At 46.5% G+C, this 14,458-nt stretch overlaps 2 protein-coding genes across 5 annotated transcripts in view; one reads left to right on the top strand and one right to left on the bottom strand.

Annotated features, from left to right (window-relative positions):
• Nucleotides 1-6,178, bottom strand: part of Ankrd11 (ankyrin repeat domain 11) — a 171,850-nt gene extending 165,672 nt beyond the window's left edge. For 2 of the 4 annotated variants that reach the window (XM_041649727.1, XM_041649726.1), the window contains exon 1: nt 5,816-6,178. The gene's annotated coding sequence lies outside the window, so the exon portion shown is untranslated. The remainder of the gene's footprint in view (nt 1-5,815) is intronic. The other 2 variants (XM_041649725.1, XM_041649724.1) reach the window with 1 other exon arrangement.
• LOC121447321 (basic salivary proline-rich protein 1-like) lies at nt 4,101-5,952 on the top strand. The gene is made up of 2 exons (XM_041650522.1): nt 4,101-4,250; nt 5,155-5,952. Exons 1-2 carry the CDS (start codon nt 4,101-4,103, stop codon nt 5,950-5,952), a joined length of 948 nt encoding a protein of 315 aa, XP_041506456.1.
• Nucleotides 6,179-14,458: the final 8,280 nt, after the last annotated feature.

Raw genomic sequence — 14,458 nt, 5'->3', positions numbered from 1 at the left:
GCCTCAGACTCCACCAAACCACAACACTGGGACCTAACAGGAAGGGCGTGGAAATCAGAGTAAAAACTTCTTGTAGACTTTTCTTTTTGCCTGAAAGTAAATCCCACTAAAATTTCTTTCACAGAAAGTAATTTTCTTCCCACAAAACAATAACCTGTCTTTCTCTTATTCTATACCAATTGTGAAAGCCATGTCCCACACCTTCAACTAAACTCCAAAAGGCAAATTTGTAATGAAGACTAATAGGGAAGCGACACATGGTAGAATTTCTAGTCAATCAATTTCTCCAGTCAAAATTATTCAGATACAGGCTTTAAACCAGTGGTTCTCATTCTTCCTAATATTGCATTGATCTTTTAATAATCCTCATGTTGCAGTGACTCTTAACCATGAAGTTATTTTCATTGCTACTTCATAACTGCAATTTTGCTACTATTATGAATCATGTAAATATCTGTGTTTTCGGACTGTCTTAAGCAACCCAGTGAGAAGGTTGAGAAGGTCATTGGACTCCTGTATCGACCCACAGTTTGAGAACTGTTGCTTTAAACAATTCCACAAATATTTGTCAAACCGATTCGATGACTCTCCTGTAACACCCAGGGCTGGTCCAATGTTACCAGTGAGATCATCTTTATCTTTATTAAAGCATACAACATTATCTCTGGAGAAAGAAAAAAGACAGGGACAACACATCAAACAAAGTATAAGATAGTTGATAAATTTTATTTGTGTTAAGTTCTTTGTGTCTGTAACAAAGTAGGGGTACACTTCCCTTGGGAGTGCTGATTAAGAAGTTTCAGTAACAACCAGGCCTAATATCTCACCACTTAGATGGTTGAGACAGAAGGATCAGGGTTCAAGGATCCTTGGATACCACACAAATAAATAAATGTAATTTTAAAAATGAAAAAATAAAAAAATAAGATAGTCCTCAGTTACATAGTCAGTTAAAAACAGACCCTGTCTAGCTGGGTGGTGGTTGTAGCACACGACTTTAATTCCAGTACTTGGGAGGCAGAGGATCTCTGTGAGTTCCAGGACGACAGCCAGAGCTACACAGAGAAACCCTGTCTCAAGGGAAAAAAAGAGGTGGGGCTAGACTGGGAGGACCTAGGAATATATTATAGTTCAATCAAGAAACTGTTTCCATTGCTTGCAAGATGCCCTGGGCTTAATCCCTCGCTTGGAATAAGCAGGGTGTGGCAGTGAGTACACACCAGTCACCCTAGTACTCTAGAAGCAAGAAGATCAGAAATTCAAGGTCAGTCTCTACTACACTAAGACTAGAATAGATGTACAGGAGACCTTGTCTTAACAAAAAGAGAAAGGGGGAGGGAGGGAAGAGAGGGAGAGAGAGAGGGAGAGAGAGAGAGACAGAGACAGAGAGAGACAGAGAGAGACAGAGAGAGACAGAGAGACAGAGAGAGAGAGAGAGAGAGAGAGAGAGAAAGGAAAAAATTTATTATGAGGAAGTAATACTGAACTAAAACCCAAGGAAGGAGGAAGGCATATCAGTATGTCAAAGCCCAAGTATAAGGTATGAAATACAATCTAGAAATCAAAAGGCCATTGTTTTTTGGTTTTTGAGACAGGGTTTCTCTATGTAACAGCCCTGGCTGTCCTGGAACTCACTTTGTAGGCCAGGCTGGCCTCAAACTCAGAGATCCCCCTGCCTCTGCCTCCAAAGTGCTGGGATTAAAGGCCTGCGCCACTGCCCTGTGGTACCCATTCGTAAGAGTGACAGGACCAGGAATCTCGGCAGAAGCTTGTCAAGGTTGTATCTTTGTTGTTGCTACTGTTTTTGTGGAGTGGGGTTTAAGAGTTTGGGTTTTTCTTTTACTTTGTGAGCCTGTGTCATTAGATGCATACAAAAGTCAAAGGAAAACTTGAGGGCATCAGTTCTCTCATCCATGTAGGGGAAATCAAAGTCAGGTCATCAGATTTGGCAGCAAGTACTTTACCAGATGAGCCATCTCACCAGTCCTGGTTTTTGGTTTTCTGAGACAAAATCTTGAGTAGCTCAGGCTAATCTGTAACTTGCTATGTAGCCAACCATGAATGACCCTGAACTCCTAATTCTCCTGACCCTACTCCCCCCCCTCCCCATACTGGGATTAGAAACATGCTCCAGCTCACAATAATCATTTTGATGCTTATCATAAAAACAGTATTTGTAGTTCTACCATATTTATATAATTTATTTTTATTTTATGTTCACCAGTGTCTTGCCTGCATGTATGTCTGTCTAAGGGTGTCAGAAGCCCTGCAACTGGAGTCACAGACAGGTGTGAGCTGCTATGTGGCTGCTGGGAATCGAATCCGGGTCTTCTGGAAGAGCAGTCAGTGCTCTCAACCACTGAGCCAGCTCTCCAGTCCCTGTGTGTGTTAAATATGACAGAAATGATACAGGCTGGGTCTGGGTTCAATAATCAGCACCCACATAGCAACTCGCAGCTGTCTATGATTCCAGTTCCAGGGGAACTGACATCACACAGACACACATGAAGGCAAAACACCAATGTACACACATATGTACACACAAATATATATGCAAAATAAATTTAAGATAGAAATAAAATCATTCTCCCCGGCCCAGTTTCCATCGGGGGGGGGGGGGGGGGGCAGGGTACATAGCTCTACTGATATAGCTCTTGCCTAGTATTCAGGAAGCCCTGGGTGGTAGCACAAGCCTGAAGCATCCTAGCACTGGGTGGTGGTTAAGAGGAGAGAATTCCAAGGTTATCTTCTGCTACACAAGAAGTTCAAGGACAGCATGGACTACTTGAGACTGTCCAAAAAAAAAAAAAAAACTGTGTTTAAAAATTAACTACAAGGAAAACTGAACAGGATAATTAAATGATAATTTTAAAAATACAGAATAACAAAACAGCCATTTAAATACAAAGCTGAATTCTAGTCTAGCTTAAGAGATAAGATACCACAAATATCCATCAAACAAACAAGCCACCTAGAAATAAAAATATCTATAGGAATTAATGAAGGAGTCATTAAAGCAGATCCTCTCCTAAGCCTAAAAAGGCTTTCCATGCCAATTACCCAACTGCCCAAGTTCCGGAGCTGAGGACTGACACTCTCTTTCATATAGCTTTAAGACAAAACTGAGAAAGCTGAATTGGACAGAAATTCCATTTGAAATTCAAATGAGAACACATACTGAAAACATTTCAAGACAATAACTCCTAGTTATTTGAGTTCATTCGATTTTTTGTTTAAAGTTATCACAAGGGCCATGTTCAGTCTCAGAGCACTGCCTACACAGCAGTAATAAACTGTCACAGCATGCGGTCAGACATGCGATGCATCATCATTTTCACCTATTAGCTAGCAAATATCTTGCTATTAAGAGAAGCTCATCCATTACACTTACCATTTGAGGGATGAAGGGACTTACATGGGGTAATGGACAGATCAAAACACTTATTTTGGCAACAAATGCAGATTATTCTCTGAACCAGCATTTACTGATGCTTTCTAATTATACTATTTAATTGATGATGGGCTCACTGCCAATATGCAAAATAACCCTCCTCTTATATTTGATGAACATAATTTTACTATGTCAAACCCACTTAGGTATCCAAGGCACACACACAAAGCTTCTAGAAAAATATTCTTAAGTACAAACAGCATAGTTTCTTTAACTCTATTTGTAGAAAATTCTTCTTGTCACTGAATCAACACTATAATTATAGCTAACATGACAGCCACCAGTCATGAGTAGCCCATCTGGTTTACTGAGATGAAAGGCTCTGATAGAGCAGCATGATTAACATGGCTAGTCTAGAGAAAGGCATGTAACAGAGAAATCCAAGTTAGAAGGCTGGTAGAAAGTTAGAACTGTAAATGAGGAATTCAAAACTAGGTGACATTTTTAGAGAACTTCTGGTAAATTGTGTCATTCGTTGTTTACCACAGGAAGGAGAGGAGAGGAAAATACAAATAAACACTCCTGAAATCACCAAATTTAGCAGTATCTTTTGGGTTGCTTTTTTCAAGGAACGCAAGAGGCAGCACAAAGAAGAGAAAAATGTCATAGCAACTTGGCCTTTGTTCCCTCCCATCCCATTCCATTCAGGATGGCCAGCCTATCGCATGAGATCCTGCGCTTAAGCGTGAAACTACAGAAAGGAGAACAACAGCTGAATGGAGAGTGGGGGAGGAAACATCGGCTATATGGAGATCCAATTCAAGGGTCACAACCACAGTTAAGCAAGGCATTTTTCTGTGTAAGTATAGTTGCAAAGTGACATCAGGGCATTTGTGCAATCATTTCAAAAGACACAAACAGAACTCTAGGTCTTCAGTTCAAGTAAAGAAAGGTCTCAGGGCAACAAGTAACATTCTTGGAGACTCCCGTGGAACTATCCAAGTTACACCACTGACCGGGATCTCACACACATAACACAATAACTCTTTCAAAAGCTTTTTCCACAACCCATATCACCTACACGTTTTACTGAGTAAGTCTTCTCATCCCCTAAAGATCCAATAGCCTGAGTAAGTTTTTACGTTAAAAAACGGTGCACTTTTGTTCAACTGATATAACGTTAGGGACAGCATTGAAAGAATCACAGGAAGCTCACCAAATAGGCACAAAACCTGATTTTTCTACCGGAAAATTTGTAAAACTCCACAGTTCTCCCAAGTGGATGTAAAACTTCCAGGACTGCAAAAGCTACTATGAAACATGAGCACTAGACACTTGCAACCAGGAGACTTCAGAGCATACAGCTTTCCTGAGGACCAGATTAACCTTCGCAAGACTTCCAAAACCCCTGTAAGCGACTTTACTAGACTAGCTTCCCAGAAACACAACAAAAACAGAAAACCCTACTGGAGCACCAGGTCAAGACAAGGCCTTAAGAAAAAGAAGAAAAAAAAAAAAAGACTCCACACGAAGCCACATACATCGGAACTGAACCGCACATCCGTCTGTGATGGGGGCTGGATCCATGTGGCAAGGCCAACCCTGCACACACGTACACACACGCGGGCGCGAACATACCCGCACTCACACTCAGACACACACACAGCTACCGCCTTGCCAGGGGATGATGAAATGAGGAACGGAAATTAACATTTCAAGCAACGTCTCACATTGTTCCTTGAGGCCAAGGGCTGCTTCTGCAGCCGTCGCCTACACCGCTTTCCTCCCACACTCGCCCCCAGTCCCGCCTTCCCCTCCCCCAGACGCCCCCCGCCGCCCCGCATTCCTGCCCCCACTCGGGCCTGCGCGCCTCCGCACCCCGCAGCTCCAGGTCCCCGGTTCGCCCGCCCCCTCTGGCTCGGCTCGCAGCCCGAGGGCCGCCTGCTCCCATTTCAAAACACGATAATAATAGGGACGCTGGGAATAACAACTACCACCAGCCCGGCGACGGGGCCCCTCCCGAGGGTCAGAGGTCGGCGCCCCGCACCACTGCAGACCCCAGGGACTCCGGGGAGCCCGCCGTCGCCCGCGCAGCTTCCCAAGACCCACTAACCCACCGCCGCCCCTCAACCCAGGCCCGCCCTCGATCCTCACAGCCACCCCGGACCGCCCCGGGGACCTCCCTTAGCCCCTCACGGTCGCCAACCCTTGGGACGGCCCGAGGCTCGCCTCGGAGCCCGCCCTCAGACCCTCATGGCCGCTCGCAGGACCCCCGCGGCCCACCGAGCAGCATCTCGCGGGGCCCGGCCCGCCTTAGGGCACCCGCGGAGTCGGGCAGCGGAGGAGGCCTGCAGGCCGCAAGGCCGAGGGAACGCCCGGCGCCCGCCCCGACCACCACCCCCCAAGGTCCTCGGCGCCTCTCACCCGGCTCCGAGGGCGACGCGGTTCCGCGGCAGAACGGCGGCGGGGCGCGGGCGCTGCCCATGCAGCCCGCGGCCGCGTTTCCCGGGCCTCGCGGCCCGGGCGGGAAGGCGGCGGCGCGCGGGCTGTGGGGCTGCTGAGAGTGCGGGGCCGGCGGGATGCAAGTCCGCCCTCGGAGCGCAGGAGCTCACGCGGGACAGCGGCGCTCGCACGGGCGCTACTGTGAGGGCGTCTGGCCGCGGACTCCGCCGCGGCGCCTCCCCGGTTGGGGCCCTCGGTCCATAGCGCTCTGTCGCGGGCGGGCTCTGGCTCCAGGACCCAGCGGTGGCTGCGGCGGGCGCCGGCCGCATGAGAGGCTCCCGCCCATTGGCTCGCCGTATCCGCCGCCACCATTGGCCCGCCCAGCCGAGCGGCAAGGGCCGCTCACGTCACGTCGGGGAGGAAATGCGATCCTGGGGTGAAAGGGCGCAGGCGGCCTGACGGCTTCCGTAACGGGACTAAGGCGGGACTAGGAAGACGTCCCGGGAATGATTGGCCGACACTGTGCAACCATTTGGAGGCGACGCAGGCGGAAAAGGTGACTAGATTGGCTGTCCTCCCTTGCGAGGGGGCGGGTCTTGCGCTACGAGGACCGACGATTGGCCTTCCTAGGGGCCGGAAGTGCCGAGAACGCGGTCTGGAAATAAGGTTGTTGTCGAAGGAGCCGGAAGGGTAGGTGTGTGCTGGACTGGCGGCCCTTGTGTTGCATCACGCGGTCTCAGGTCGCCGGCGAGTCCGTGCGTGCTTCGAGAAGACGTGGCTTGAGCGGACCGGAGGAGGAACGCAGCTCAGGCCCCCGCCCGCGTTCTTGGCCAGCGCTTCCCTCTGAGTACCGAGAGCCACGTTAGCGACCGGAATGTGGTGAGCTCCAGACGCTGCCCGTCGGTTTCCTTAGACCCCCGCTCTTCGACCGCCTCGCTCCGCCAGCGCAAGAAACTTCACCGCGAGGGTTCGTAGAACCGAGGGAAGATGACGAACCTCAGGCTGCGAAGTCGCATAGTCATGTGAATTACTGTTTAAGTGTACAGAACGCGGAAAGAAAAGTTTAATGATGATTTGGGTAGTAGATTTGGTTTGAAAACTAGCTGAGGATTCGGAACCCGGTTTAATCCCAACGCTGCCGTGGCTGAGGCAGCTCAAGGTTTATTGTTGGGTACATTTCGAATTCAAGAGCAGTCTGAGCTACATAGGGCATTGTCTCAAAATACATAAAGTAGTCGCGTATGATGGTGTATGCCTTTAATTCCGGCACTCAGGAGACAGAGGCAGGCTGGATTTTGAGTTCCAGGCCAGCTAGTGCTACACAGTGAGACCCTGTTTCAAAACATAAAGTACCAAGGAATCAAGGTTGGAGAGATGGCTCACTTACTGGCCCTCAAGAGAACGAGGATTTGTTTCTCACCCACCTCGGACAGTTTCACAAATACCTGTTAATTCCAGCTCCAGAGGATCTCTCCTCTTCTGACCTCTCAAGAGTTCACATACGTGTGGCATATTCACACATGCAGAATACACATTGAGTAAATCCTTTTTGAAAGTAACTGGAGCCAGGCGGTAGTGGCGCACGCCTTTAATCCCAGCACTTGGGAGGCAGAGGTAGGTGAATCTCTGAGTTCGAGGCCAGCCTGGTCTACAAGAGCTAGTTCCAGGACAACCTCTAAAGCTACAGAGAAACCCTGTCTTGAAAAACCAAAAAAAAAAAAAAAGTAATTGGAGGCTAGAGAGATAACTCATGAGTTAAGAGCATCGGTACTCTTCCAGAGGATCCAGGTTCTATTCCCAGCATCCTAACTCCACTTCTAGAGGATCCAACAGACATGCACTGGTAAAATGTACCCCAAGAAATGTATAAATAATCAAACCTCCAGTCAGTCCCTGTCCTACTTAAGTGCATCCGTGCACTGTAAACTAGAAAGGCTAAGTGGCCAAAATCAATATTTATGCTTATTTGTTTGTTTGGGGGCTTAGGTTTTTTTAGTTTTGTTTTGAGACAGGGTTTCTCTGTGTAGCCCTGGCTGTCCTAGAAATAGCTCTCTGGACGATTTGATTTGTTTTCTGTTTCTTCTGTATTTTACTGAACTCTTACAACAATGTGTAAACATGCCAGATGGTGGTGGTGCAAGCTTTTAATGGCAGTACTAGGGAGGCAGAGACCGGAGGTGTGAGTTCAAGGCCAGTCTGGTCTAAAGAGTGAGTTCCAGGACAGGCTCCATAAGCTACGGAAACCCTGTCGTCTCACAAAAAAGAAAAAAAAAAAGTGTAAACAAAGTCTTTAGTGCACAAATTATGAAATCATAGAATTGCAAATTCCAAAGTATAGAGAATCTTGCAGTTGACCTTTCCCTTTTTGCAGCATATGTAAGTTTTGAGAATGTTATATGATAAAAGCACCCTGTTCAAAATCCCAGCTTTGTGTTAAGTAGCTGTAATTGTAACCATGGACACTTTGTTTTTCAAACCTTCAGTTATTTTCCTGGGTAAAATGGGAACAACAACTGGTGCCAATTTCATAAGAGCATGGGGAAAAGAGGATGTGAAACTGAAGTGCATGAGTACCTGCACAAAATAAACACTTGTATTGGTGTGTGTGTGTTATGTAGGAGGGGAATCAGAGGACCACTTTGTGGAATTGGTTCTCCTTTGACCTTTATGTGGTTTCAGGGCTCACAGACTTACACTTCACCTACTGTGTCATCTTCCTAGCCCATCATGGTTTCTCGGGGTTTTTTGTTTTAAGAAAGGGGGTTAGAGCCAGGCTGTGGTGGTGCACGCCTTCAATCCCAGCACTCAGGCAGAGTTGCTCAGATCTCTGTGACCTTGGGACCAGCCTGGTCTATAGAATGAGTTCCAGGACAGCCAGCGCTGTTATATAGAGAAATCTCATCTTGGAAAACCAAATGAAAAGAGTGTTAGAGGCTGGAGAGATGGCTCAGTGGTTAAGAGCATTGCCTGCTCTTCCAAAGGTCCTGAGTTCAATTCCCAGCAACCACATGGTGGCTCACAACCATCTGTAATGAGGTCTGGTGCCCTCTTCTGGCCTTCGGCATACACACAGATAGACTATTGTATACATAATAAATAATAAATTTAAAAAAAAAGAGTGTTAGAGAGATGACTCATTGGTTAAGAGTACTTTCTGCTCTTCTAAGAGACCCAGGTTCAGTTCCCAGCACCTACACAGTGGCTCACAACAGTCTGTAACTCCAGATCCAACACCTACTTAAGCCTCCTTGGACACCAGGCGTGCATATGGTGCGCAGACATACATAGAGAAAACACTCATACACAATTCAAAGAAAGTGGATCTGGAGTTAGGCAATGTAGTGCACACCTGTGATCCTAGCATTTGGAGACAGAAGAATCAGGAGCTCAAGACCAGCCTCAGCTATCTGAAACACTATCTCAAAAGAAAAGTAAGAAAAACTGGAGAAATAGCTCAGTTGATAGTGTGCTTGGCCTAAGTTGCATAAACTCACATGTTGATGGGGCAGGAAAGATGGCTCAGCAGATAAGAGTGCTGACTGCTCTATTAGAGGACCCCAGTTCAGTTCCTAGCACCCACATGCTAGCTAACGACTGTACTATCTGTAACTCCAAGATCAGACATCTTCACACAGGCAGACATGCATGCAAAGCAGCAATATACGTAAAATTAATAAAATTATTACAAAAAAAACCTGTTGACGTTTACACCACTGTTTGATGGTACTTAAAGGCAAGCCTTTGCGGGGAGTTAGTTATATAATGAAAGCAGGCAAGGGTCTTTTCCTGGTTTTTTGTTTTTGAAATAGGGTCTCCTCCATAATTCAGACTGGTTTCAAACTCTCAAGAGCAGTGTTTCTTAACCTTCCTGATGCTGCAACCTTTTAATACAGTTCCTCATGTGACTCCAGTTATAAAATTTATTTTCGTTGCTACTTCATAACTGATTTTGCTGCTGTTACGAACTGTAATGTAAATATGTGTTTTTTCAATAGGCAGCCCCTGTGAAAGGGTCACTTGACCTCTTCCTGCAGAGGGATAATAACCCACTGGTTGAGAAACACTGCTCTAGATAGTCCAAACTCATTATGAGTCTCCTTGATTATAGGAGTACACTACTTTGGCCAGTTGTGATCAAATCTCTTTTGAATGACGTTAATATCCTTAAGAAAGAAGCCTGAAGAGTTGAGAGATGGCTCAGTGGTTAAGAGCACTTGCCGCTCGTACAGAGGACTGGGGTTGGGTTCCCAGCACCCACATCAAGTGACTAACAAGGACCTGTAACTCCGTCTCTAGATCTGATACCTTACTAAAAAAAATTAAAAAGCCTGTGGGAGCTTACACATCACTGCCACATGAGAACCAGCAGCCCGTCATCACACTTTTTGACCTTGGCTCGAAAGCAAGTCATCTGCAAGATGACTGGCTCAGCAGGTACAGGTGCTTGCCATCAAGTCTGAAAACCTGTTACTAATCCCTGCATCTCACAAGGTGAAAGAAAAGAATCACCTCACACAGGTTGTCCTCTAACCTGCACACAGGCCCTGGCACTCAAACACACATACAATGAATAAATGTAATTTTAAAATTATTTAAAAAACTAAAAGGAGTCAGGCATGATGGTGCTATACCTTTAATCTCACTACTTGATAAGCAGAGACGGTGGACCTCTGTGAGGTCAGCCTGGTCTACTTGAGAGTTCTACAACAGCTATTTAAAAAAAAAAATGGGGATAAGACACACAGGAGAAAGACCCAAATTAGGGTCTGCTTTTATGAGTTTTTTCTAAAGGATGGCTGATGTGATATTTGTGCTTCTGACCACATGTGGGGAAGTTGAGCAAAGTTTGGGATCTGTGCTGCCACTGAGACAGCTCAGAGCCACATCTTTGTACTGAACAAAGTCCAGATTAGCATGTACCAAAACGGTAGACACAGGCCTGGGATTTGAAGACTTAGAACTAAGGAGAGATTAAAATATCTCACAAGAAGAAACTAACTATATCACATAAGTATTTTAGATATACTTTTGAGTGAAACATGCTGTTGAAATTAATTTCTCAAAGTTCTCTTCCTGTCTGACCAGCTATGGAGCGATCTCAGGCACCAGGAGCTTCCATTATGTTGCTCTGCACAGCCCTACAGAGAGGCACTGCCTCTGTCCTGAAGCAGGGGAGGCGCGGTGGCTTCACAGGCAGCACTCTTTCATTCAGAAAATTGAGTGCCTGCTGCATGCCCGGTGTACCACCTGTTCTGAATATATGGGGAACTGTTGATATAAATTACTTGAAGGACCCCACGGCATTCCTATTTATGCTTAAAAGCCCTTCTTCATCTGGCTCCTTGTGCTGCTTCAAGAGCCTCTTGTAGCCTGATATAGCACCTGCAGCCCCTCCCCCAGACCCTAATCCTAAACCCCAAATTCCCATTTTTTTTTAAACCAGATGAGGGTGAGAACTTGGACTCCTCCAAGTGGGAGAGCGCTGCTGTTGGAGAGTGAAAGTGGAGAAGGGTCAGGTAGTAAACCGCTCCCACTGTCTCTGTTCCCTGGGACAAAGTCAGTTGTTCATTAACCTAAGTCAGTTGTGGCTGTGGAGAGCAGATCCTGAGAGGGTAGGAGTGACAGCTGAGTCAGGCCCTGGTGTCAGGGAATGGCAGACCACGCCTTCCCAGGGAAGAAAGCTTGTGTTTGCTTAATTAATCCCTTGGCAGAGGCACCAGCCCCAGGCCCACAACCATTTAGACTGGGAGAGATTCCCTCTTGGCCCATCTTGAGTTTCTGGACACTGCTTCCCCTGTACTTCCTCATCCACACAAGTGGCAAAGTACAAGGAGCAGGCCATGTTCTGGAACTTTCTCTACCTGCTTCCTCCACTGTGACCCTGTGGTTAGCTGACAGCCTCAGCCCTTGGGGAGCCCCAGCTCACCAGCATTCTTAGAGTCAGGAACAGAAGCTCATTACACAATAAATGATTACAGGCTTTGCTCCCCAGCTCCCACAATACTGTGGCACATTGCCCTCCCATGCCACAAGAGGAGGGGTTGGGGAATAAAGCAAGACTCGTCTCAGGCCAAGCCTACTAGCACCAAACCATGCCCCAGCACTTAAAACGAGGAGACCCCCAAAGATACGCTTTTGTTATTCTTAAGATTATGTGGGACCAGGCAGTGGTGGCGCACGTCTTTAATCCTAGCTCTCAGGAGACAGAGGCAGGCGGATCTCTGAGTTCCAGGACAACCAGGGTTTACACAGAGAAACCCCAAATCAAAAAATAAAGAAGCCAAGCAGTGGTGGCACATGCCTTTAATCCCAATACTAGAGAGGCAGAGGCAGGTGGATCTATAGGAGTTCAAGGCCAGCCAAGAAGAGATCAAGTTCCAGGACAGGTTCCAAAGCTACACAGAGAAACCCTGTCTACAAAAAAAAAAAAAAAAAAAAATTAAAAAAAAATGTTGTGGCTGGATATTGTGGTGCACATCTTTAATCCCACTAAGTCTAAGTCGGTAGAGACAGGCAGATCTCTGAGTTCCAGGCCAGCCTGGTCTACATGGTGACTTCCAGATTAGCTGGAACTACACAGACACTGTCTCAACATGGAGAGACTGGAGAGACGGCTCACTGCTCTTCCAGGGAACTTGGGCTTGGTTCCTAGCATCTACACTGTGTCTTAAAACTAACTCCAAGCCGGGCGGTGGTGGCGCACGCCTTTAATCCCAGCATTTGGGAGGCAGAGACAGGCGGATCTCTGTGAGTTCGAGACCAGCCTGGTCTACAAGAGCTAGTTCCAGGACAGGCTCCAAAACCACAGAGAAACCCTGTCTCGAAAAACCAAAAAAAAAAAAAAACTGACTCCAATCCTAGAGCATCTAAAGCCCTCCTCTGGCCTCTGAGCACATTATGTACACACGTGCTGCATAGATAGACATGCAGGTAAAAAAACATACACATGTTGTGTGTGGTGTATGTGAACTATTAGGTTCAAGCAATCCTACGTCTGTCACCAAGTAGCTGGAACTACAGGCATGAGCAAATGTGCCCCAATTTTGATAATAGTTTTTGTTCCCCATTTTTTTTGTTTATTTGTTTTGTTTTTGTTTTTCAAGATGGTTACTTTGGTAACCTTGGCTGTCCTAGAACTAGCTCTGTAGACCAGGCTGGCCTCAAACTCAGAGCTCTTCCTGCCTCTACTTCCATAGTGCTGGGATTAAAGGCGTAGACTACCACCCTCTGGCATTGTTCCCCAATTTTTCCTGTGGTAAAATACAATGTTGAGGGGAACTGGAGAAATGGCTCAGTGGTTAAGAGCCCTGGCTACTCTTCCAGAGTTCTTGAGTTCAATTCCCAAGCAACCACATGGTGACTCACAATGAGATCTGGTGACATCTGGTGCTTTCTTCTGGCCTGCACACATGCAGGCAGAACACTGTATATATAATAAAATAAAAATCTTTAATAAAATAATACAATCTTTGAAAAATACAATGCTGGCTGAGGGTTGCCTGTCGTAGTGACCCACTCCTTTCATTCCAGCACTCAGGAGTTAAGCAGTGGCTCTCTGGGAATTTGAGGCAGGCCTGATCTATGTAGAGAGTTCCAGGCCAACCAGGGCTGCACAGTGAGACCCTGTCTGAAAAAACAATAACTAAGGGAACAACTTGGTACTTTCCTGATAGCCCCCAGCTACTCAGAGGCTGAGTCAGGAGGATCACCTCATCTACCCAGTACTGTTGGTGGGGAGGGGAAAGTAAAATGAAATTTACTATCTTAACCTTTATATTTGTGTGGTGGGGGGTGTTTTTCTTTTTGTTTTTTGTTTTTAGAAACAGGGTTTCTTTGTGTATCCCTAGCCATCCTGAACTCAGTCTGAAGAACAAACTGGCATCCACCTGAAAGATCTGCCTGTCTTTGCCTCTCGAGTGCTGGGATTAAAGGCACAGGCCACCACCACTAGGCTGTGGTTTAAGTTTTGATGACTAAATCATCTTCTGATGAGAGGTTCCTGCTTCAGGAGAATAATGTCATCTCTGCCTGGATACGTACTTCATTCCCCCCACCCCAAGCGCCAGTGTAAGTGTTCTGCAAACCTCATCTATGGGACTCAATAGTTTGTCTGTTCTGGTTATGTATAGGTAACTTCATACAGGATTGCCTGAGAACCCAAATAACAAACAACAAGTTAAATGAAACAAAACAGGAAGGGGTTTAGGAGTGTGGCTCAGTACTTGTCATGGGGAAGCCCAGGGTTCATCCTAAAACCACAAAGCAAAACACTGCCAGGGAGCATATGTTGAAGTCAGGACCACTTTATTCAGTTGGTTTCCTCCTTCCAACTTGACGTAGCTTCCAGGGATCAGGCCATCCAGCTTATGCAGCAAGCTCTTTACCTGCTGAAATATTTTGAAATATTCACTGGAACTCTTTTTTAAAATAAAAGGATTGGGTGGTGATGGTGCACGCCTTTAATCCCAGCACTTGGGAGGCAGAGGCAGGCGGATCTCTGTGAGTTCGAGGCCAGCCTGGTCTACAAGAGCTAGTGCCAGGACAGGAACCAAAAAAAGCTACAGAGAAACCCTGTCTCGAAAAAAAGCAAAAAAGGGGCTGGAGAGATGGCTCAGAGGTTAAGAG

This window comes from Microtus oregoni, unplaced genomic scaffold (assembly GCF_018167655.1).
Source record: "Microtus oregoni isolate MIOR12 unplaced genomic scaffold, Mior012 000004F_ref0000308, whole genome shotgun sequence".
NCBI lineage: Eukaryota > Metazoa > Chordata > Mammalia > Rodentia > Cricetidae > Microtus > Microtus oregoni.
The sequence above is the reverse complement of the archived record's forward strand: the minus strand, read 5'-3'. Positions and strand labels throughout refer to the sequence as shown.

What these genes read in the sequence shown, in the direction of transcription:
- LOC121447321 (XM_041650522.1), top strand. Translation starts at nt 4,101, where the DNA reads ATGGCCAGCCTATCGCATGAGATCCTGCGCTTAAGCGTGAAACTACAG. An exon ending in TAAGCAAGGCATTTTTCTGT is followed by an intron (nt 4,251 to 5,154) that starts GTAAGTATAGTT and finishes CTGCTTCTGCAG; the next exon opens with CCGTCGCCTACACCGCTTTC.